The sequence below is a fragment of the Mustela putorius genome, unplaced genomic scaffold (genome assembly GCF_011764305.1).
Source record: "Mustela putorius furo isolate JIRA1106 unplaced genomic scaffold, ASM1176430v1.1 tig00000698_pilon_pilon_pilon, whole genome shotgun sequence".
NCBI lineage: Eukaryota > Metazoa > Chordata > Mammalia > Carnivora > Mustelidae > Mustela > Mustela putorius.
Window position 1 is genome coordinate 6,349,157 of NW_025421449.1, and position 23,780 is coordinate 6,372,936.

General features: G+C 41.6%; 2 protein-coding genes across 3 annotated transcripts in view; one reads left to right on the forward strand and one right to left on the reverse strand.

Annotated features, from left to right (window-relative positions):
- The window catches only part of LRMDA (leucine rich melanocyte differentiation associated), a 1,048,937-nt gene that overhangs the window by 46,936 nt on the left and 978,221 nt on the right, over positions 1–23,780 (forward strand). The gene's annotated exons all lie outside the window — the stretch shown is intronic.
- Positions 11,697–12,068, reverse strand: LOC123393014 (eukaryotic translation initiation factor 1-like). Its single transcript, XM_045083582.1, has one exon. The coding sequence runs from the start codon at positions 12,066–12,068 to the stop codon at positions 11,697–11,699; it is 372 nt and encodes a 123-aa protein (XP_044939517.1).

Below are 23,780 nucleotides of genomic sequence, written 5' to 3' on the forward strand. Positions count from 1 at the left end.
CTTGACATGTCACATTATTCGTTTCTGGACTGTAACATGAAAGTTCAATATTTGTATATACTGCCTGGTTTCCCCCATCACCGTATAAAGTTACATAATATGCAATAAAACATTACTGACTGTCATCACCATGTTGTACATTAAATTCTCATGACTTACTTTATGGCTAGAAGTTTTTACCTTACTCCCATTTGCCCACTTCCCAACTCCCTTCCCCTCTGGCAACCTCAATTTGTTCTCTGCATCAATGAGTTTGGTTTTGTTTTTTTAGATTCCAGGTATTAATGAAATACAGTGTTTGCCTCTTTTTGTCTGATATATTTAATTTAGCAACATATCCTTAGGGTTTACCTGTGTTGTTGGAAATGGTTAGATTTCATTCTTTTTTATGGCTAAGTAGTGTTCCATTGTATATAACTACCAAATCTTTATCCATTCATCCACTAATGGATACTATGGTTGTTTCCATTCTTGGCTATTGTAAATAAAGCTGCAAATGAACATAGGGGTGGATATATCTTTTTGATTTAGTGTTGTTTTTGTTTGATTAATACCTAGAGGTGGAATTGTTGGATCATATGGTAGTTGTGTCTTTGGGTTTTTGAGGAATCTCAATACTATTTTCCATAGTGGCTGTCCCAATTTACATTTCCACCTGCAGTGCATGAGGTTTTTTTTTTTTCTTTTCACATCCTTGCCAACACTTGTGATTTGTCTTTTTGATAATTAGCCATTCGGACAGGTGTGAGGTGATACCTCGTTGTGGTTTGGGTTTGCATTTCCCTGATGATTAGTAATATTAAGGACTACTTGTATATCTGGTGGCCATCTGTATGACTTCTGAAAGACTGTCTATTCAGATACTGTGCCCATTTTTCAAAATTGGATTTTTTGTTTGGTTAAGGAGTTGTAGGAGTTCTTTATATAGTTTAGATATTAATACCCTATTGAATGTATCATTTGAAAATATCTTCTCCCATTTAGTAGGCTGCCACCTTCTTTTGTTGGTTTGCAGTGCTTTTTAGGTCAATGTAGTCCCATTTGGTTAGTTTTGCTTTTGTTGCCATTGCCACTGGAGTCGGATAAAAAAAAAAATTGGCAAGAGCAATGTCAGGGAGCTTACCACCTATATTTTCCTCCAGGAGTTTTATGTTCTTACATGCAGGTCTTTAATCAATTTTGAATTCAGTTAATTTTTGTTTATGGTAAAAGGTAGTGGTTGAATTTCATGGTGTTGTGGGTGGCTGCCCAGTTTCCCCAGCACCATTTTTGAAGAGACTGCTCTTTTCTCATGGTCTGTTCTTGGCTTCTTTGTCATACATTTTTTGACAATACGTTCATGGGTTTATTTCTGCTCTATTTGGTTCCATTGATCAATGTGTCTGTACTTATGCCATTGCCATACTTTGGGGATTATTGTAGTTTCGTAGTATGGTTAGAAACCATGGGGTATAATGCTGTGGGTTTTTTTTTTCCCTCAATTGTTTTTGCTATTTGGAGTCTTTTGTGGTTCCATATAAATTTTAGAATTATTTGTTGTGTTGTGTAAAAAATGCCATTGAAATTCTGGTAGGGATATCTTTGATTCTATGATGAATTTGGGTAGTATGGCTATTGTAAAAGTATAAGTCCAGTCCATGAACATGGACTATCTTTCCACATCCATCAATGCCATGTTGGGCATAGTCTTCTACATTCTTGGTTAAGTATATTCCTAGGGTTGTTTTTTTGTTTCTTTTTAGATGCAATTGTAAGTGGGATTGTTAATTTCTGATAGTTGGTATACAAAAATCTGTTTTATACACTGATTTTGCATCCAACTTTACAAAATTGACTTATTCTAACGTTTTTTGTGGACTTTTAAGAGTTTTCTGTATTTGGATAAAATGCCCACAAATAGTGACTTTTTAACTTTTTTTTCTTTTTTTAAAATAATTGGGATGCCTTTTATTTCTTGCCTGATTTCTCTGGCTAGGATTTCTAATACCGTGTTGAATAAAAGCAGCGGGAATGAGCTTCCTTATCTGATTCCTGATCTTAGGGGAAAAGCTTTCAGCCTTTAACCATTAAATATTATGTTAACTGTGGACTTGTCATATATGGTCTGTATTATGTTGAGGTACATTTCCTCTGTGCCAGCTTTGAGTTTTTATCATAAATGGATCCTGAATTTTGTCAAATGCTTTTCTGCATCTATTGGAATGGTCATGATTTTTTTTCCCCTTCTGCTAATATGGTATATCACATTGATTTGCCAATCAACAATCTTTGCAGACCTCGGAATAAATCCCACTTGATCATGGTACATGATCTTTTCACTGTATTGTTGAATTCAGTTTGCAAATACTTTGTTGAAGATTTTTCAATCTATGCTTGTTCATCAGGAATATTGGCCTGTAATTTTCTTTTTCTGTCATATCCTTGTCTGGTTTTGGTATCCAGGTAATGCTGGCTTCATAAAATGAATCTGGAAGCATTCCATCTGCCTCAGTCTTTTTGGAAGAGTTTGAGAAGGGTAGGTATTAAATCTTGGAATGTTTGGTAGCATTCACCAGAGAAGCTGTTTGGTTCTGGACTTGGTTTTTTGGGGGGAGGTTTTGGATTACTGATTCAGTCTTCCTTGCTAATAATCAGTCTATTGATTTTCTATTTCTTCTTGATACGGTCTTGGAACATTGTATGTTTCTACAAATTTATCCATTTCTTCTAGGTTGTCACATTTGTTGGTATATTATTCATACTCATTGCTTATTATTGTTCGTATTTCTTTGGTAACAGTTGCATCATTCTCTCTTTTATTCTGATTTTATTTATTTAAACCCTCTCTTTTTTTTAGTGAGTCTAGGCAAAGGTGTATCAATTTGTTTATCTTTCCAAAGAACCACCTCTTAGTTCTGATTTATTTTGTTTTTTAGTTTTAGTCTTTTCTTTTTTCCCTCCAATAACTTTGGGCTTGCTTTGTTCTTCTTTTTCTAGTTCCTTTAGGTATAAAGTAGATGTTTGTGATTTTGCTTGTTTAATGAGATATGTATGTATTGTGAACTTCCCTCTTAGAACTGCTTTTGCTGCATGCCACAGATTTTGGTATGTGATATTTTCATTTGTGTGAAGGTACTTTTCATTGCTCTTTTGATTTCTTCGACTCATTGGTTTTTCGGCAGTATTTTGTTTAATCTCCACATACTGTGGATTTCTTTCCTCAGGTTTTTTGTTTCGTTCCTTCCTTCCTTTCTTTCTCTCACTCTTTCTTTTACATGGGATTTCCAGTTTCATACCATTGCAGTTTGAAAAGCTACTTGATATGATTTCAACTGTATTGAGATTTGTTTTGTTGTTTAACATATGTCCTATTCTTTGCACACTTGAGAAAAATGTGTATTCTTTTGGATGGAATGTTCTGTATATATCTATTAAATCCATCTGATCTAATGTGTTGATATTTCTTTACTGATTGAATGATTTATCTTTTATGTAAGTGTGACATTACTTCCTATTGTATTGCTGTTGATTTTACCCTTTAGATGTGTTAATATTTGCTTTATATATTTAGGTGCTCCTATGTTGGGATGCATAAATACGTTAAAATGGTATGTGCTCTTACTGGATTGACAGCTTAATCATTATGCAGTGTCTATCTTTGTGTTTTATTTGTTTTAAATTCCATTTTGTCTGGTATAAGTATAGGTACTCCAGTTTTCTTTTAGTTTCCATTTGCAATAAACATCTTTGTTCATTGCTTCACTTTCATTCTATGTGTATCCTTATATCTGAGGTGAGTCTTTTGTAGACCGCATATAGATGGGTTTTATATTAATTTTTGTAATCCATTCAGCCATTCTTTATCTTTTGATGGGAGAATTTATTTTTTTATTTTTTATTTTTTTTAAAGATTTTATTTATTTATTTGACAGAGAGAGACCACGAGTAGGCAGAGAGGCAGGCAGAGAGAGAGAGAGAGGAGGAAGCAGGCTCCTGCTGAGCAGAGAGCCCGATGCGGGACTCGATCCCAGGACCCCGAGATCATGACCTGAGCCGAAGGCAGCGGCTTAACCCACTGAGCCACCCAGGCGCCCCTGATGGGAGAATTTAATCCATTTACATTTAAAATAATTATAGATAGGTATGTGTATTTTTTTAAAGATTTTATTTATTTATTGAACAGAGAGAGATCACAAGTAGGCAGAGCAGCAGGCAGGGAGAGAGGGGGAAGCAGGCTCCCCACCAAGCAGAGAGGCTGACACAGGGCTCAATCCCAGGACCCTGACGTCATGACCTGAGCCAAAGGCAGAGATTTAACCTACTGAGCCACCCAGGTGCCCGTGATAGGTATATGTTTATTGCCCTTTAGTAAATTGTTGTCTGGCTCTTATGTATTCCTCTCTGTTCCTTTCTTTTCCTGTTTTTGTCCCCTATGGTTTGATGCCTTTGTATAATGTCCTGTTTAGAATCATTCTCATCTTTTATGTATATCTACCATAGGTTTTTGCCTGTGAGGCTTGCATATAGTGGGCTCTATCTATCCATCTCTAAAGTCAAGAACAACTTAAAACTGAATACATTCTGAAACTCTGCATTTTACTCTTCCTCCCCCGTACCACGTTTGTTTGGATGTCATTTTACACCTTTCTATTTTGTGTATCCTTTGTTAGTCTTTTAATCAAACTAAAGTTTTTCTTTTAATTTTTTACTAGTTTGTCTTTTAAACTTGATGCTAGCTTTTATTGTCTACTACTTTGACTATATCATTGCCTTGCCCAGTGAAATGTTTACTTTCATATGTTTTATTAGTAATTAGTGTCCTTGATTTTCAGCTTAGAGAAGCCTCTTTAACATTTCTTATAAGGCCAGTGAGTGATGATGAATTTATTTTTATTTATTTTTTAAAATTTTATCTGGCAGAGAGCACAATCTGGGGAGATGGAGGCAGAGGGGGAGATGCAGGCTCCTCACTGAGCAGGGAGCTTGATGCAGGACTAGATCCCAGGAACCTGGGATCATGACCTGGGCTGAAGGCAAAATGTTCAACCAACTGAGCCACACAGGAGCCTGTGAATTTATTTTTTGCGTAGCTTGAAGACTCTATCTCTCTAATTTTGAACGGTAATCTTGCTGAGTACAGTGTTCTTGGTTGGAAGTCTTTCCGTTCAGCCACTCCCTTCTGGCTTGCAAAGTTTCTTTTGAAAAGCATGATTGTCTTTTGTGGGTTCCCTCATACAGAACAAGTTGTTTTCTTTAGCTGCTTTTAAGGTTTTCTTTACCTTTTGAGATTTTAATGGGTCTTGGTGTGGATCTCTTGGGGTTCATCTTATTTGGTACTTTGTGGACTTCCTGGATCTGAATATCTATTTCTTTCTAGAGGTTAGGGAAATTTTTGGCCTATTATTTCTTGTAGTAAGTTTTTTTTTACCCCTATTTCTGTCCATCTTCGTTCCCTATTATGCAAATATTGTCCCTTGATGTTGTCCCATAGGTCTTTTAAGATATTTTCAATTATTTTTTATTTTTTATTTTTATTTGATTCAGGGGTAGAATTTAATGATTCATCAGTTGCATATGATACTGAGTGCTCATTACATCAAGTGCCCTCCTTAATGATCATTACCCAGTTACCCTAATCTCCCACCTATGAATGAACTAATTCTTAGTTCATTTCCTGTAGTTAAGTGTCTCTTATGGTTTGCCTCCCTCTCTCTATTCATCTTTTTTACCCTTCCCTTTTTAAAATTCTTTTTTCCTTTTGCTACTCTCTTTGGGTGAGTTCTACTACCCTTTCTTCCAGGTCACTGATTCTTTCTTCTTTCTCACCTAGTTTGTTGTTGAATGCTTCTAGTGTATTTTTCAGTTCAATTGTTGTGTCATTTAGCACTAGGACTTTTGTTTGATACTTAGTTTCTCTTGTTCATGTCTCTCTGTTCATTCTTCTCCTGAGATAGGTAAGCATCTTGAGGACCATTGTTTTAAACTCTTTATCAGGTAAATACTCTTCATCAGTAATTAACCTTTAATTAATTACCTCCTTTAATTAATTACCTCCACCTCCCCAACATGGGTTCTGTCTTATTCTTTTGAATATTGTCCTTTATTTCCTCATTGCACTGGACTCTCCATGTCTGTGTCTTGGTACTAGGTGAAACAGCTATCTCTCTCAGTCTTGAAAGAGTGGTCTTAGGGCTGGAGTTGTGTATCAGTCTCCTGTCTGTATAGTGCTTTGGGGGAGGTAACCTGCCAAGAACTTGTTCTGATCGCTTAGTCCTGTGGGGCATAGAATTCTAAGCCCCCCTGGCCACCACAGCTAGGCATCCAAGGGGTGTGCCTTGTGTGGACCGCATGTGCCCATGGAGTTTAAGGAGGTGGTAATGGGGCACATTGGGTCAGGGAGCACTCACCTGCCATCATCCGCATTTTTTTTTTTAAAGGATTTTCTTTATTTGACACAGAGAGCAAGAGATCAAGAGCGAGAGAACACAAGCAGGGGGGGTGGCAGGCAGAGGCAGAGGGAGAAACAAACTCCCTGCTGAGCAAGGATCCTGATCATGACATGACCAGAAGGCAGACGCTTAACCAAGAGAGCCACCTAGACACCCCTCATATGTATGTGTTGACTATATACTTTCTATTTTCTTCCCCTTAATTATTGGTTTGGTAGCTTATTACATTAACAGTCTTGTATTTATTAGTGCCACTGTTTTCCTGTTACTACTCTCTATATACCTTCCAATATTTCTGCTTATTTTGTTCTTTGTATTTGGGCTGCACACAAAAGCACTTTACCCTCTTTGGAACCGTACTGCTAAAAGGTAGGATTTTTTTCTGAGCACTTTCTAAATTTTGTCCTATAGATCCTAATACACAATGTCTTATATTTTTATTTTCTAGATATTTTGGGATCTTGATGTTCCTCTTATAATAAAAATTTAAGGTTTTAAAATTTTTGTGAAATGTGGTCAGGAATTATGGTCACATGGTCTATACTGTTTCTTGGAATTGTAGGTCCTTTTTATTATCTAGCATATGATCAAGTTTAGTAAATAGGCACTTCAAAAAGTTCTATCTCTGTTTTTAAGTTACAGAATTAGAAATCGATTGATAGAATTTCTTTTTTTTTTTTTTTTTTTTTTTTAGATTTTATTTATTTGACAGAGAGAGAGATCACAAGCAATCAGAGAGGCAGGCAGAGAGAGAGGAGGAAGCAGGCTCCCTGCTGAGCAGAGAACCCGATGCAGGGCTTGATCCCAGGACCCTGAGATCATGTCCTGAGCCAAAGGCAGAGGCTTTAACCCACTGAGCCACCCATGCACCCCGGTTGATTGGATTTCTTTATGAATTGATATAGGCTTCTTGTATTCCTTATTTTTGACCCATGTGACTTGTCATGGCCTGAAACTTAAAGCTGCATTTATTCATGATCCCGCTAAGAACTCCAGAGGATAACGAGAAGATGTAGATTCTACCTTGAATTTATTGAGGAGACAATTTGACTCCAAAAGACAAAACAAAACAAAACACTGGTAAGTAAGCATTGAAAGACTGGAGAGAGCATGTTGAGCTGGGCTAAGGAAGAAAAGCTTTATGCAGGGCATGGATCTCGAAGAGCAAGTAGGAGGTGGAGAGTCTGTAATGATGCATTTTGGGCGTGGCACAGCATGAACAGAGCTGGGCTCAGGATGAACCTGCCATGTGGGGAGAAGGCGCATACCCTCCTCCCAAGGTCTTGGTCTCCTGACTTGCTACAGCAGTTGAATCAGGCAGTGAGTCACATGGGACTAGCGATCTCTGTTCAACTGACTTACAGACAGGCATCTTTGCTGGGGCCATCCCACCATGTTATAAGTCTACCTTGCAACAACGGAGGACAACACAGGGCAGCGGGCTCTTCAGGGTGCCCTCCTGGCATGCTCTCAGCTTTGCGTCTTCACTGGAGAGCTGGAATTGGCACACGCCTCAGTCTGATTGCATTAGCTTAGTATTTGAACATTAATCAGGGATATGTAGACATTTCAACTGAAGAATTACAGTGTCTGATATGTACTTGCAATCTGGAGTTGTTTTGTCAGATGACCCCAGTAAATTACCAAATATTGAGCACTGATGATAAATCAAATGATGTATGGTCTGTAGGAAGTGAAAGTATTTAAATAATTAAGCAGTTCTTTCTAGAGCCTCTTTATATGATGATTTTCTAGACTCCAAATCAGTTTTCTTCACCCAGCCTCCCTATAATATATAGTTATTTCAAATCAGCTTTACTTACTGAGCTTTTTCTAGTAATGGAGCTTTGTCAGCAAAAACCGTGCATACCAGCAAATGGTGAATGATGGGCTTGTGTCAGAAAGGAGCTTGAGAAGTGCTTTCTGTTGTTAGATGGATGGGTCTGGAGCAGGAGCTTGAAGCTCTCCAAGTGTAATAGTTTAAGAGAAAAGGTATGTCTGAAGTCGGGGTGAGTGCTCCATCACTCAGAAGCTGGTCTTTCACACACCCAAGCCAAATACCGCACGTGCTATTGAAATCGTGCTTTCCTGTTGGGATGTGTGGGAGACGTGTGAACTTAATTCAGTGTAATCTTGGCTGTGGTTTCTTCTTCTCAGCCCTCACTCTCTGTTTACTTACAGCTGGTCAGGGCAGAATGGCAGGAAGTGCACTGGCTGCTGAAATGATAACAGGTAGGTTTTTGTGTAGCTTTGACCCCAGCGCTCCGTAAGCCAGGGCTGTCCCATGTGAGTGCTCTGAATGCCCGAGTGCTAAGTGTCTGTGAGCGGTCTGAACTCTGCTGACTGGGGCAGGCTCTTGGAAAAGCAGACTTGGTTAGCTTGGCAGTCATCGCTCAGTGTAGAAACTGAGGACAGAGCATCGTGAGTGGATGGACGGACTTGGGGTGTGGGACACTTGGAGGCTTGGAGGCACTTGGGCTATTTTTGAAGTTCTGGTTTGAACTGCAGGTTTGTGCTGAGAGCTTTGGTTCCAACTAATATCTCTGTTGGCAGAAAATGATGGATCAGTTGGTTGCACTTGTCTGTCTAATGCTGCACTGGACCTTTGGTGTTCCAAAGGGCCGTTGGGGCAGAAATCAGACTATTGCTCTAAAATCAGTGATCTGAATTTGGGAGGCGGGGGTTGCTAACCTGTGGATGCTCTGCCTTTATTTTATTGCAGAGCTCGGTGGAGGTTCTTCGAGGCTATTCAACAAAGCCTATGCTGTCAGCTAAAAGGCTTTTAGGACTTCATAATCATGGCACAGTATCTTTTCCTTTTTCTTTCTTGTGGGTTTTTTTGTTTGTTTGTTTTTTTAAGGAACTCTTTCCTTTCCCCACCTTTTTGAAATCGTTAGCCTTCATGTGAACTGAAAGGGACTTCAAAACATTGGAAGAAAATAGTCTGAAATCTCGGAGTGTACTTGGCTCCTGGTAGGTATGAAGACTTGATAAAGAGGCATCTTGTGCACTGACAGGTGTTTGTGTGCCTGTGCGGAGAAGGCTTTTGATGACAAAGCCACTTAGTTTTCTATAGCTTATCCTTCCCTTTGTGCGGAGGAGTTAGGAAAACTCTAATAAAGTAACTAAATAATGGGGATAAAAAGTTAGCATTGGTGTCATCTTCATTTCTCCTCTCTTGCCCGTTGATTTATTTATTTATTTATTTTTTTTGAGACTCACTTGTCAGGCACTGAGTAAGCAAGTGGCAGGCGTGAGATGGCCAGTGTCTTGCCATTGTCTCCATGGTTCTAGAATATGCTTCTATGTAAAGGTCCAGAGTCAGCAGCAATGCCCTTCAGGAAGCAGCAGAACTGTGGGCTGGGGGGTCTACAGGAAAGTGGGGCACCCACTGGAGATGATGAATTGCCATCTGCCTTGTTACCTGGGGGCATGGTAGTTTATTCCATTGAAAGACCTGGAACCCCCTTAACTCATGATGTACATTTTTCTTTACCCTCTTAGAAACCAGCAGAAATTAGCAGACTGTGACTATGGTCCTGTATTTTCTCAGTTCTGAGAAAATGACTTTCTGAGGTCTTGTGCACCTTTCCCAGAAAGATAAATTACACGAGTTAGAGCCAGAGGGACAAGTCATGCTTACTTGTTTAATGTGGAAGAACCTGCTTATTGAACTGCCTCTAACATGGGGTAAATGGTTAGGACATCTTAATTCGCAGCAGTCACCCATCGTGGTAGAACTTTCTATGCTAGTCCCTTTGAACTTTTAGGAAAAACAAACAAGGAATTTCATTAGTAGAGGACTGAAATCAAATGATTGTTACTGAATATTGTTCTGAGTGGAAACTAAAGACGTAGCAGAGAAACCCTTACATCTGTGAGTTGATGCCCAGAAACCTCCATCCGTTGTTTAATATGAACAAAATTTGGCCAAGCCCAGAAAATGGATTCAGCTCCAGTTTTGGTAATGATCTCCCACAAGTTCTTGCAGGTGTATATGGAAGCTATTCCTTTGAATTTCAGGTTGGTTACTGGTGTCATCACTCAGACTTGCAGGGGAGACGATGCTGGGCTGTGGGTGCCGCCCACCCTTGGGAATGATTGACTGGTAGGGTTGTGCAAAGCCAGAGTTAGATGGGTAACTGAGCTCATTGGTTTTGGCCTTCTCACTTTTCAGAGGAGGAACATAAGTCAGTCTCTACTGCTTGGTTCTTCTCACCAAGCCTATTACAACCAAGAAGCATTAGTTTGATGGGGATTTGTGTTTTGTGTCTGCAGGGGCCTCAGTGCTAGAACTATTCCATTGGAAATTGTCTTTGAGGGGAAAACAGGGTATTGGACTAAAGAGAAATGTTATAAGCGTATCTGATAACATAATACTATGTAGATGAGCCTAATAGATTAGAGTACGGGCAACCTTTCTTAGATTTTACTGTGTACCAGGTACTGGTGTTAAATTCTTTTTTTTCCCCTGAAAACAAGTTTTATTTAAATAAGCGTTTAAATACATTACATAACATTAAAACTAAAGGAAAAAAATAAGCCAGAAACCAGTGAGTTACTTCAAATGGCATTGGGCAGCTGTCGCTAGTAAGTCACAAGCTCTGCAGCTAGCTACATGACTGACACATCAGTCTGAAGTTTGTTCCCTTGTCAAAAGTTTAACTCAGAAGGTTGGCCTCGCATTCTGGTTTTTGGACATTGATTAGCTAGGACACATTAGGTCAAAAAGACCTTGGTGGCAAGGGAGATGTCCTGTCATGGCTCACTAGAGGGAAGGTAGCCGCTCTAAGTCCTGCCCACCTGGACAGGTTGGAGACACCAGGGATTGATCTTTGACTACCACTGACTCCCTGTAGCAGCACAGCTGCGGTCGCTGTCTGACCCCGTCTTGTCCTCTCAACTTCGCCATGGGCTGTTCAGGTTGGTGGCATTCTCTTAGGGCAGGGAATTCTGAAGAGGGAGAGCTGAGGATCTTCTGGCCAGACATAGCTTTCTGTGATCTTGGGGCCCTGGGCTGGACCGAAACCTCACGTTCCTGCTTGGTTTCAGGCCAGACACTGCCAGGCGCCTGCTGCTTGACCTCTGTTTAAATGAGGGACTTCAAGACTAGACAGCATGGCTCTTTTCCATTTATTGCATGAAGGAATTACACTAGCCCAAATTAAAAGCGGACCCCAAATGGTTACATTATACAAGCTGTGAGATTTTTTAAACTTGTGACAAGGGACAGAAGGGAAATTGTACTCATTGCAAGGAAATCCTCACTTAAGCTTCAGTGAAGCCTAAAACACTTAAAGCCCATGAAACTCCGTTCAGCTGGTCATCTTGAGCCAGTCCAGTCTCTACCAGGAACTGGCATGTGTTCTTGTGCTGGTCACCCTGTAGCTGAATTACTTCTCCATATTCTAGAAGCTCAATTACAGCACCATGGCAGGCAAATTTCTTCTTAAACATCTTCAATAGTTTCTTTTTATCGTAATCATCAGTGATCCCTTGGACAGTGGTAAGGGTCTTCCTGCTGTTTCTCTCTTGAATTGTTATATGGGTGTAATCCTCAGTGCCAGTAGGAAGCAGATGGTCACCCTTACTTGCATCAGCAAAGGGGTCGAAAGATTGGAGTTTCTGGCTAGCAGACATATGATATATTTCTTTTCCTCCGTGGAAATGGCCTGCGGAAGTCGGTGGTGGGAGAGAAGGGGGGGGGCTGGAGTGGGGGGAGGATGGAGTGTTGGAAAGCGAGGGGCTCAAGTAGGAGGCTGCTGAGTCCTTGGCGGTAGCTCACTGACTGGGGCCGCTAAGATTTTTTTTTTTTAAAATTTATTTTTTTGGGCTAATTTCTTAATATATGTTCTTAAACTTTTATGGCAACTTAATGGGATATTAATAGAAGTAGTAGTGGTAAATAATAGTGATGATAGGAATTCCTGTCTGCTTTATGTGGATTGTCTTGAGTCTCACAAGAATCCCATGAGCAACATATTCTTTCCCATTTTCTAGCTGAGGAAACTGGCTCAGAGAGGTTATATTGGTTTTCCCGAAGAGGGAGAGTATGCATCAGTCATCTGATGCGTGTCATCAACCATGCTCTGACCACATTTTCTGATCGCATGCAGTTAGCTAAACAGAAGCATTGTCTAATGGGCACTTAATAAATGTTAACAAGTATGTAATGATTGAGAAGTGTTTTGGCCAAGAAGATGCATGCTTGTGTATGCATCTGTATGATACACACATCTAGTCAATTTCTGATTTTCTACTTTGGGGATGACCCTCTGTGAATTCCAGAATGTCCTCTTTTTTACTCAATGCCTTCTCCTGCCCAGCTCTTAGGGTCAAGGAATAGAAACTCATGTAGATGTAATTCTAAGCATAATTTCTTTAGGAAGAGGAAAATAATCCCAAAGTTGTAGAATATTATGATTGAAAGAACATATGGACACCTGTAAGTGAACCATTTTGATTTAGAGAAAAGGAGCCTCAGGGCCTCCAGGGAGGTGTTAATTGGCCCAAGTCCTCTGATCATTTGGTGCCAGAGTTGGTAGTAGATGTTGGGATGCCTGCCTCTTTTTTTTTTTTTTTTCTTAAGATTTTATTTATTTATTTGACAGAGAAAGACAGTGAGAGATGGAACACAAGCAGGGGGAGTGGGAGAGGGAGGAGCAGGCTTCCCACAGAGCAGGGAGCCCAGTGTGGGGCTTGATCACAGGACCCTGGGATCATGACCTGAGCTGAAGGCAGAGGCTTAAGGACTGAGCCACCCAGGCACCCCAGGGATGCCTTTCTCTTGATTCAGTGTTCTCCTCTCTCTATAACCCTGCCATTGGATGGCATAAACTCTGAAGCTACAAAAACAAAAAACAAAACTCAAGTGGAAAAAGTAATTGTGATGTGACTATCTGTTTGGAAATGTGGGTGTCGCTAAGTGTCTTCTGATGATGTGGCTGATTTGTAATTAATTGACTGCAATAGTATTTTTAGATTCTTGGGGGTTTAGGTCACATTGGCTATGGAAGCAACCTCTCCCATCTCATTCCTTGCATCAGGAGCACAATAATACATTTCCCTCTAACACACAGAATATTTTTGTTGACTTCATGGACCAAGATAGTCAAGGAATGAAATTGACCTCCAGTCCCCTCCCCCCCCCCCCCCCCCATATCACCAGGAGGGAAGGAGAGTCAACGGTATTAATGGGAATGCATATTCTTTGAAGTTTGAATTTATTTATTTATTTTTTAAAGAATATTCTTTCCTGACTTGGAAAAATTATTATTGGGTAGCACATGTTTTACTGTGCAGCTTCGTGCCTTATTGCGCTGAATGTGTTGCTTGTGCTCCCACCGACTGTTCTAAGATGTTTTGAGACTGTGCTTCATATTGTAAGTAAAGTATTTGTCACTTGGACTCACAGAATTGAATTTGCCTGAATTAATTATGATTTCTATTCCATCCCCCTGGGCAGGAATGTAGGGGAGAGGTAATCCTTTCTGATGTCGTATAGAAAATCAATTCTGGCCCACGGCACTGGTTAGTTGCTTGAGTGGGGGAACTTGTCACCCACTGTATGGTCTTTATTTTCCATTTTTCTTGGCCCTTTGTTATGTTTTCCTTTCTCTGGGCTGGTTTAAGAATCTGCCAGGACTAGGGAGCAATGCTTGAAGTGATGGACAAGGATACTATCCCCATAAAGAAAATCACAAGGGCCCCAAGTTGGGTAATAAAAGGCCTTGTCTGTGGCTTTTCTTGTGGAGTTTGCATTCTTTATAGAGTGTTTTCCAGTGAGAAACATGCTCTTCCTTTGGCCTAGGGGGCAAGACAAATTGAAGGGTACTGGGTTATGTGTAGGGATTTGGTTTAACTGGTTTCAGAGTTTTTCTTCTTCCTGGCAGACTCCCTCCCCACCCCTACCTCCCACCTCCCACCCTTGGTTCCTTAGAATACTTTTCTCCTTGATTTTAAGATGTTAGAGTCCTTCAGCTTCTTTTAAAAATACCCCATCCCATAAACAAACTTAAGAGGCAAAAACAACTCTGATGGTAAAAAACTGAACAAAATATGACAAGCATAGGATAGATATCCTTACGACATAAGTAGCTACTAGAAAAAATAACCACCAAACACCCTATGGTACACCCATTAGAAAGAATACATCAGGTTTTAAATGGCTTGGGAACATGCTTTCAAGATAAAGCAGGACACAGAACTGAACCCACAGATGGAAACGCTAATCTGTATGCACTCAAAGGGCTAAAACGTCTCTCTCTCTCAATCTCTCTCGCTTTTTTTTTTTTTTTTTTTTAAACTTTCATGTGTCAGGAGAGCCTACAAGTAGTTGCTACCTTGGCATGTGACCATGGTGCCTTGGCTTTGCTATTCCAGCCAACTGACCCTTTTGCTGAAAGTTTAATAGGGGATAAATTCACATGTGAATTCATAATCCCCTTATCTGTGCTAAGAGCATTCTGTAATGGGCCCGCAACAAAGGGAATCTTACATCTTGCCCGTTTCGCTCTGAACCCACCTCTTGGCCTCCTTCCTACCCTCTCCACCCTCCTGGTTGGACACGTTAGGCATCTGCCCTTTGCGGAGTCCTCACCTGCTGGCAGTGTGTTAGGTGACGTAGCAAGTAAATAGACTTGCCTTTCCTGCCAGTCACATGGGGGCATTTATGGAAGTATGGCCTCTGTGAGTGCGGAACGTATTTGGGCTTATTAGAATAGCAAACAGGGACTTGTTCCCCTTTTGTATGAATTCTGAGACTTATTCTCCTTTATATAGTGTGACTTTGCCTGTAAATCCAAAAGCAAAGTCACAGTCAAGCTACAGTTTCTTTCCTAAGTTTTGAAGATTTATTATTAAAATTTGCTCCCTTCCCCCGCCAGTGGTTTTATTATTTACTCTTCTCCGCCCTGCCCATGGTGTGGGTTACAGTTAATGTTATCTACATATGTCTATAAATACTGAAAATATTTTTGATACAATGTGCATTTAATCAACTTTTTGTTACTGTTACGCCGTTTGTGTGGAAGAAAATTGTTTCTGTCTTAATGTTCTATTGAAGTGCCTTTGGAGTGATGATATCATAATCACTTTAATACATTTAAAAGCTTCAAGGCTTAGCATTTATTGAACAAAGCTCATTGAAGGAATATAACGGATGTCTTGAGGCTTTCCGCTGCTGTAAAAAGGACAGTATTGTTCATGGCCTCGGTAAAAGAAAATCTGAATTTTTATTTTACTTTGCACCACATTGCAATTATATTTCAAAAGCTCTTCAAGTGCAACTAACAAAGGGGCTGTTTTTATGAATTGTTATAATTGCGGATCTCAGGGCTGACTGCTGTGAGTTTAACATTAATAATGGACAGCAATTTAAAACTTTCTCACCAAAATCCAACCTCCGAGATCCTAAAAGATGACTTTCCCTTCCCATTTCATCCAAATTAGAGAATATATCCTCCCGAGTTGAGAAGTGAGTGGAAAACTTTAAATTCTGGACCTTTGGGGTAAATCTCTGCCAAGAGGTTTGGGGAGTGAAGTGAGGACTGTGGAGTCCCAAGGTTGGGGTGTGGATGTGTCTGTTGAATCTATGAAATCAAAATGGTTAGATGGCAAGTGGGAAGCCAAGGGAGCCCTTGAGAATCCCTTGTGTGTTAGAGGGGTGTCCTCTTAGGACCCTGGACTGGAAATGCAGCTGAGGTGGGCATGCTGTGAAGCCACTCCTTTGAAGAGGCTACTGAGGAAGCTTCCACTGCCGGAGATGTAATGGAAAATACTCAGTCCGTTCTCCTGGGGGAGTCATCTGCCTGAACTCTAGCACCTCCTAGAACTGTAGCCTCCTCTTCCCAGCCATCAGGTAACTTCCTGCTTGCCTTGGAGTTACATATGTCATAAAACATCCCCATGGGTGCAGGTCGCATCTCAGAAATTTTAGTATTGGTCAAAACCAAGGGGAGAAGAGCACCTGGAAAGATCAGTCACTATTTCCTATTCTTACTCCCCACTGTCTCCTTATGTAGCTTCTGGTCTTGAGAGACTCCCTGGTAGACCTATTTGAAATTCACATGGCTATAGACTATATCTTTCCCTTTAAATTTTTCTTAAGGGGAAGTAAGCATTTTAGAGTTCACTTGCTGTGAGCTGGGGTTTCCGAGACCTAATGATGAACTCATATGTGCCTCACCCTGTCCCGTAAGGTATCAATGCCCTGAATGGGTGGTCTTGCTTGAACTGATGGATTTGATTTAGTAGCTTGAGAAGGGTGGTCTTTCGCTTGTAGCCTTTCCCAAGTGAAGAGGTACGGAGGCTACTTCTCACTACTGTGGCCCCTTCCTAATCCAGGGGAGGAGGGGCTAGGTAGAGATCAGAGCTGTGATTAGGGTGTGGTACTAAAACAACTTTTTAGAGATTTATGTAGCCACCAATTTGAGTTAGTAGGTTCAGTTGCATATGATAGATAATCCCAATTACCTGCATGTTCCATAAGGTTCAACTTACTTTTCTCTCTCTCATTGTAGAGGCTGATAACCTAGGGCTGATATGGTGCCTTCAGGGTATTAACAGTGGTTCAGGCTCCTTCCATCTTTCTGCTGTCTTAAGTGTTTGTTTTCTTGGGCTGGACTTCATGGTTTAAGATGGACATAGTCCAGACATCAGATACACATCCACACACCAACCCAGCAGCAAGAGGACAAAGGGGGACATTGCCTCCTTCCTCTTTGGAATTTACTTTAGAAGTTCCATGCAGCCATCTAGCTGTAAAGTCATACCTAGCGTCAAGGGAGGCTGAGAATTATAGTCTTTTGGCCGGGTGGCAATGTGCCCCGCTAAAATTTGAGATTCTGTTCATGGGGGAGAAGAGAGAATGGATATTGGGCTAGGCCCCCTGTCAACTCTGCCATACAAGGTAGCGATTCATTCATTTCTCTCTACCTGCACCCCCTGCCCCAAACTGCACTCACTTAACCATCCTCTCTGCTGGAGTTAGAGTGCCTCTCCCCAGTTCCATACACACTCCAGACTGGCCTTTTTTGACTTCTTTTCCCTTCCAATGTATCTTTTGATTGTTTTATCCTGAAACTGTCAATATTAGGACTTCAGGGATGGAGAAGGACTTTTCTTGAGTGCTGAGTCTTTATTTATCCTAACATTTTTATTCAGCTGAAACATCAAGGAGAAGAGGGGACCAGAGAGTTGCCAGAGTGGTTCTTGGATGCCTCCGAGTTCCCCCCACTTTTTGTTTTAACCCTTCCAAGCATCACAGTTGCCATTCTTCCCCAGACCTGCAGGCATCTGGGCCAGAGGGCAACCCTCTTGAGGTCTAGAGTCCTGTGGCTTGTGGAATGAAGTGCCCCCTACCGCATAGAAATCCCCAGAATATGGAAGTCAAGACCAGTGTCCTACATTCTCCTTCCCATGAAGAGACTGCTTGAAAGAATTCTCAGACAGAAGATGAAGGTGATTCCTCGGGGTAAGCTGGCTCTGTTTAGCCTCAGCTATTGCAAACCCAGATGGTGAGGCTGATGGTGGTCCTCAAGCCCCTGGAAGATAGCCTTTCTCCACTGAGCATGAAGGTGCTGTGAGGTGGGCTGATGACGGAGACGACACTGCTGGGTCCCTTATACCCCAGCCCATCAGTGCTTTGTCCTTCAGCAGTTTGGAGTCTTCCAGACCAGGAATGGGGACGTGTAATGTGATGAAGGAAGGCTACTTCTGAAGACAAATCATAGTCTGGGTGGTAGGTTTTGCATTCTGGAATGCTTGCATTTCTGGATAATTTTTCAGAGTTTTAAAAGTCTGTGGGACAGAGTATTTGAAATACAGAGGAATATACCAAGTTCTAGGAGCTTTGAATATAGTAGCTGAAGTTCTTGCTTGGAGAACCTTTGAAGGACTGGACTTTGGAGCCCTGGAGCTCTGGGTTCAAATTCTTTTGCTGTGTGACTTTGCAGGGAAAATTTTAGACCTAGTTTTTCCTTTTTTTTCCCCATTTTTTTTTTTTTTACATGAAACAGGCATAATGAAATGCATACAAGTCAGTGGGGAATGAAATTTAATGAGAGAACATATGTAAAGTGCCTGGCACATAGTAGGTCCTCAGTAAAAGGTAATTTCTTTCTTACACAATTCATCTGCCAAATGCTTAATACTTTTATGATCAAAGTTTTTTTTTTTTTTAATTGAACAATATATGCAACCATTGAATGTTACATTGACTAACCCTAATTTTACTCTATGTGGCTGGAGATGTTCAGGGGCATAGGCTCTCACAGGACTGCCTCCATGCAGCATCCTTTCCCCTTTACATGAGAGGAGTATACAAGGAAAGGGCACTTTGATAATGAAAAACACAGGTGTTCCAAAATGCGAGTGATTTCTAAATTGGAAGCATTACCTGCCCTTAGCACACTTTCAGAAGTACAGTTGAAGTTTTCCAGTTGTGCTTTGAGCCTTCCTGAGCCACAGACTTCAATGAGAATATGATGAAAGCTATGGATTCTCTTTTCAGGGAAATGCATGTACACATGTGTGTAGAATTTTTCATAAAATTGCAAGTGATCTGTGGACCTCACCCTTCCTGACCTCCTCCTCATACCGCCCCTCAGGAAACCTGTATTAGGGATCCCTGGATGAACTATAGATAGATTTAAAAAAAAAATCTTTTTAAAGATTTTATTTATTTATTTGATGGATATCACAAGTAGGCAGAGAGGCAGGCAGAGAGAGAGAAGTGGGGGAAGCAGGCTCCCTGCTGATCAGAGAGCCAGATGTGGGGCTCGATCCCAGGACCCTGAGATCATGACCTGAGCCAAAGACAGAGGCTTAACCCACTGAGCCACCCAGGCACCCCACTGATACATTTTTTTAATTGATACATGTAGATACTAAAATGATGGGGAGGAGAAGGGAATGGAGGATGTATATATGGGTGGGGTGTGGTGAGGAGGCCATACCTAGAATGAGAAGCCAGTGGTTGAGATAGTGCCTGAAAGATAAAAATTCTGTTGCACATCAGTGAGGCATTCATGGCTTCAAGGTCTACAAGAAATCTACAAGACTTCTACAAGAAGTCTACAAGGTCTACAAGAAGGGAAAGAGTCAAGGTATTTTTTTTTTCCTCCTCTGATTTTTATGAAGAGAGGTTTCAATTGTATGGAGTGAAAAGAATTGTATAGTGAACTTGCGTATACCTGACCTCAAGGTGGGGTCCAGGTTCTTCCATTACTGTTTCACTATGCTTGCTTTATCCTACCTCTATCCATCCATCAATCCATCATATTTTTTGGTGCATTTCAATGTAAATTGACATTTACTAGAGTTCAGTATTAACTTATTTTTTTCTTTTGAGAACTTGACAAACCCTAAATCTACCATTTCTGTGAGTTTTGAATAATGCATGCGTCTCTGTGATTCAAACTCCTACCAAAATGGAAAACTTGACTTGCCTCCCAGAAAGTATCCTGATGACTCTTCCCAGTTTTTCCTGGTTCTTCTGCCCCAGAGGTAACCACTCATATGTTTTTGTCATAGCTTGTTGTGGCCATTTTAGGACTTCATATAACTGGAATCCTATAGTATGTTTTGTGTGAATCTCTAATTAGCACAGCATGTATGAGAGCCATCCTTATTGTTTACATCACTAGTTTGTTTCTCATTGTTGAGTGGTCTTCCAATGTATGCGTAGACTGTAGTGTGACCATTCTATGCAGATGTAGGCACAGCTCTCCTCTGGTTTTAGCTACTAAGCTGCTATGGATATTTGCATACAATCCTTTGTGTCCTTTGTGTGTACTTATATTTTCATTTTTCTTGAGTACATGGGAGTAGAACTTTAGGGACCCAAGATACATGTAAGTTTCATTTCAAAAGAAATTGCCAGACCTTTCCCCAAAGTGGTTGCTCCATTTTCACTTCCATGGGTCCTGGTTGTTCCACAGCCTTGCCAGCATTTGGTGGTGTCAGTCTGTTTGATTACAGCCATTCTGGTGGGTGCGTGGTGGCATCTCCTTTTGGTTGTAATTTGCTTATGGCCTGGGGCTCCAAAAGGGCCTTTTCCTGGGTCCTGAAATCCTCCTTGATTTCAAAGGCATTATCTATTTTTAGGGAGTGTGTGGGAATAGCTAGTGAAAATCTTACGGGGCTATAAAACTTCCTGCAGGTTCCCCCCCCGCCCCGCCTTTAAATTCTGCATGGTGCCAAAATGCTTGAGAGCTCTCTGCATCTCTCTGGATAGCTACAGTCCCTTCACAATGAGAGGGATGCAGGAAGGGTGCTAGGCGTGGTGAGCTAAGGTCTCCATCCTCCCAGATGGAGCGGTGTGCATGCACGGGGCTCCTGGACACTCAGGGAGCTTGGAGAGTCAGCAGCTGGAGCTTTGCATCCAGCCTCGTGTCACAACATTATCAGAGACTTGGAGAAACTGGACGGAGTTCAGAGAGGAGCAGCTAGCACGATTAAAGGGCTTGGAGGGATTAAGGGATTGATTTATGAGGAAAGATGAAAAGAACTTAATGTGTGCTGCTTGACTAAGTGGGTCCATGATAATAGCCTGCAAACATCTGAAGGGTATAAACATTGGAGAGGGCGAGGGATTAGCACAGGGTGAGGAAACTGATCCAGGAGTAATGGGGGAAATTAAAACGGGAGGGACGATGGGGTAAGTCGGCAAATTATTAGCAGGGGTGTGACCTTCTATGAATTCTTCCAGAAGTGCGAGAGGGGATTGGGTTGGTTTGGGGAAGTTGAACCCCAAGAAGTGCTGTGGGTTTGCCTCCTAAAGCAGCCAGGTGGAGGGAAAGAGTTGAACACCTACTGTTGCTGTGTGTAGCAGGACTGTGTGGGACATGGGAACCCTGGAGGCTAGAAGGAAGGGAGGTGATGGAGGTGACCCAGACGAGGAAATCAAGACCTTTCCTTAGGTCTCCTCTCCCTGGTGGGTGGGTCTTCTGGATGGATCAGAAGCACTGACCATTTTGCTCTGCATCTAGTTTGCTTGAGAGGTGTAGTTCCTACCCCACATGCCTTCCAACTTGCCAGCATTTTTACCTTGTCCTCAAATGCGGCTATCCTCGACTGGCCATGGTGTTTTTTTCTCAGTGCCCATGTGGGTGTGAGAAGGGGAAAGAGTGCATGGACTGGGTGAAGAGGATGGGAAAGGAAGCCAGACTGCCTGGGCAGACTCAGGCTTCAAACTTGCCAGCTGGGTGAGCGTGCCCAGTTATTGCTCTGTGGGTCTTAATTTCCTTCTCTGTAAAATGGAGTTAATAACAGCAGCTTGCTTCAGAATTGTCCTGAAGTTGACATGAAATATGGGGTGTAAAGGGCTTAGCATACTGCCTGGCAAAAAAGTAGATGCTCAACCAGTGCTGATTTATTGCTATTGTAATTAAATTATGAACATGGCTATCATTACCCTGGTACCATGACTCAGGTCTGGAGCTTGCCTGAGCAGCACCCTTGGCACGGAGACAGCACTGTCTAACACCGCAAATAGGGAGGGGAGGTGCTCCGAATTGATGTGCGGTGAGGGGATGTTTGCACCCCAAGAGGAAGAGGCAGTGGGTATGAACTCTGTCTTCTCTGCAGTGGCAGAGTTTCCGGAGATGACCTTCAGTCAGAGCTAAGCTCGGGACACTAGAGCCACAAGCTTGGCTGGGAGGAGAAACCCGATTCACCCCCAGCCTCCAGCCTGGTCATCAAAAAGATAACTGGGTGTCAGAACACATATGCTAACTTCTGTTTTCCAATCTCCAGTTTTCCCAGTGGTTAAAAAGAAGTGGGGGGTTGGGGTGGGCTGAAGGGGATTAAAGTAGTGTATCTTAAACTTCTTTTGCTGCTAAGCAAAGGGACACTTTCTTTAAATGATACATTGTGTAGAACTCTACTGTGTAGAACTCCGCTGTGTAGAATGGCCCTAAACGGAGCCTCTGCTGAATGGGTTGGGAGGCTGGAGGCTCCCTCAATGGACCCTCCCTCTTTGTGGGAGTCACGGAGGTGCCCTGGGGACGTCCATGCCTCCATCCAACACTGCACTCAGATGTAGCTGGGCCCTTCAGGACGGTTACTGTTCTGGTGACAGCTGAAATAAATCGTGCGCGCACTTCATGTTTGCTGAGCGCTCCGCGTCTCTTAGCTTCCGATGAAGAAACTGTGGTTGAGAGTTGAAGCAAGGATTCACTGCTGAGAAATGACAGATGATCTCTGAGTCCTTTTAGCTTGGAAGTCATCACATTCAGTTTCTCCCACAGATTCTCAAGTGGTATTACTAGATACTCAGTAAATATTTAGCAATGGGAGTCTGTCTGTTATTTGGGATTGGTTTCCCCAATGCCAGAACGAGAGCACGCTACCTGCTACTGGTCTTCCAGGCAGGTGGTCAGATCTCCTAGTGTGTTGTCTGCTTCAAGAAATGGATTCTGCCCCCGCGGGTGCCTCTTATTCATGACCTCTCCAGAAACTCATGTATAGACTTCAACTAAGCCAAGTATGCCTTCTGGGGTTCTCCAGGAGTTTTGGATTTTTTTTTTTCTTTTTAAAGTGCCTTTTCCTTTTCTACGTTATTTCTCCAGCACAAGTCAGTGTCTAATTCACTCTTTTCTAATCCTATGATAGATAAGCACCCTGAATAAACTGTATACAGTGTTTTACTTTGAAACAAGCATTTTTAATTTGCAGTCTCAAACAAGAGAGTGGCTAACATGTTTTCCATTGATTGGAATTCATGCTTAGCCCCTTGCAAAATACGTCTTTTGCTCCCTTATTTGCCAGATATGTGTATGTGTGTTCAAATCTTTTTCTTTTTTTCTTATTTGTAAAGCTCTAACTGACTTAAGACATATGGAAAAATGGTGGGCTCCATGTGTGTGTCCTGTCCTTGTAAGAGCCACCAGAAGGAACTTGAAAGTGAGAGGGAGTGCGCCTGTTTATAGACACAGAAGTGGGGTCAGCTTGTCAATATATGCTGGTGGCTTTTCCATATTGAAGATTTTCCATGGTGAAATTTTTATCCCAGACTCAATGATCCAACTGAGAGAATACGAACCAGATATTAAGATTAAACAGAGCCCAGCATAACCAGGAGGGTGGGTCAGCTATGCAAATAAACATAACCAATGTAGGTCTCAAACCAGATGTCAATGAAGTTCGAATTAGTCTATTAGCCAGAGAAGACAAATGGCTGTTAAAGCTATCCCCCCAAACCTTAATGGTTCAACACGAGAGAAGTCTTTTTACTGCTCTCAGGTCTAAGGTAGAGGGTGTATATAGGAGAGGGAGCGAGGTGGGAGGGGAGAGCTGTTTCCTGATATCCTTCCGGGACCCAAAGATTCTTTGTCCTCATTGTCTTCCCTT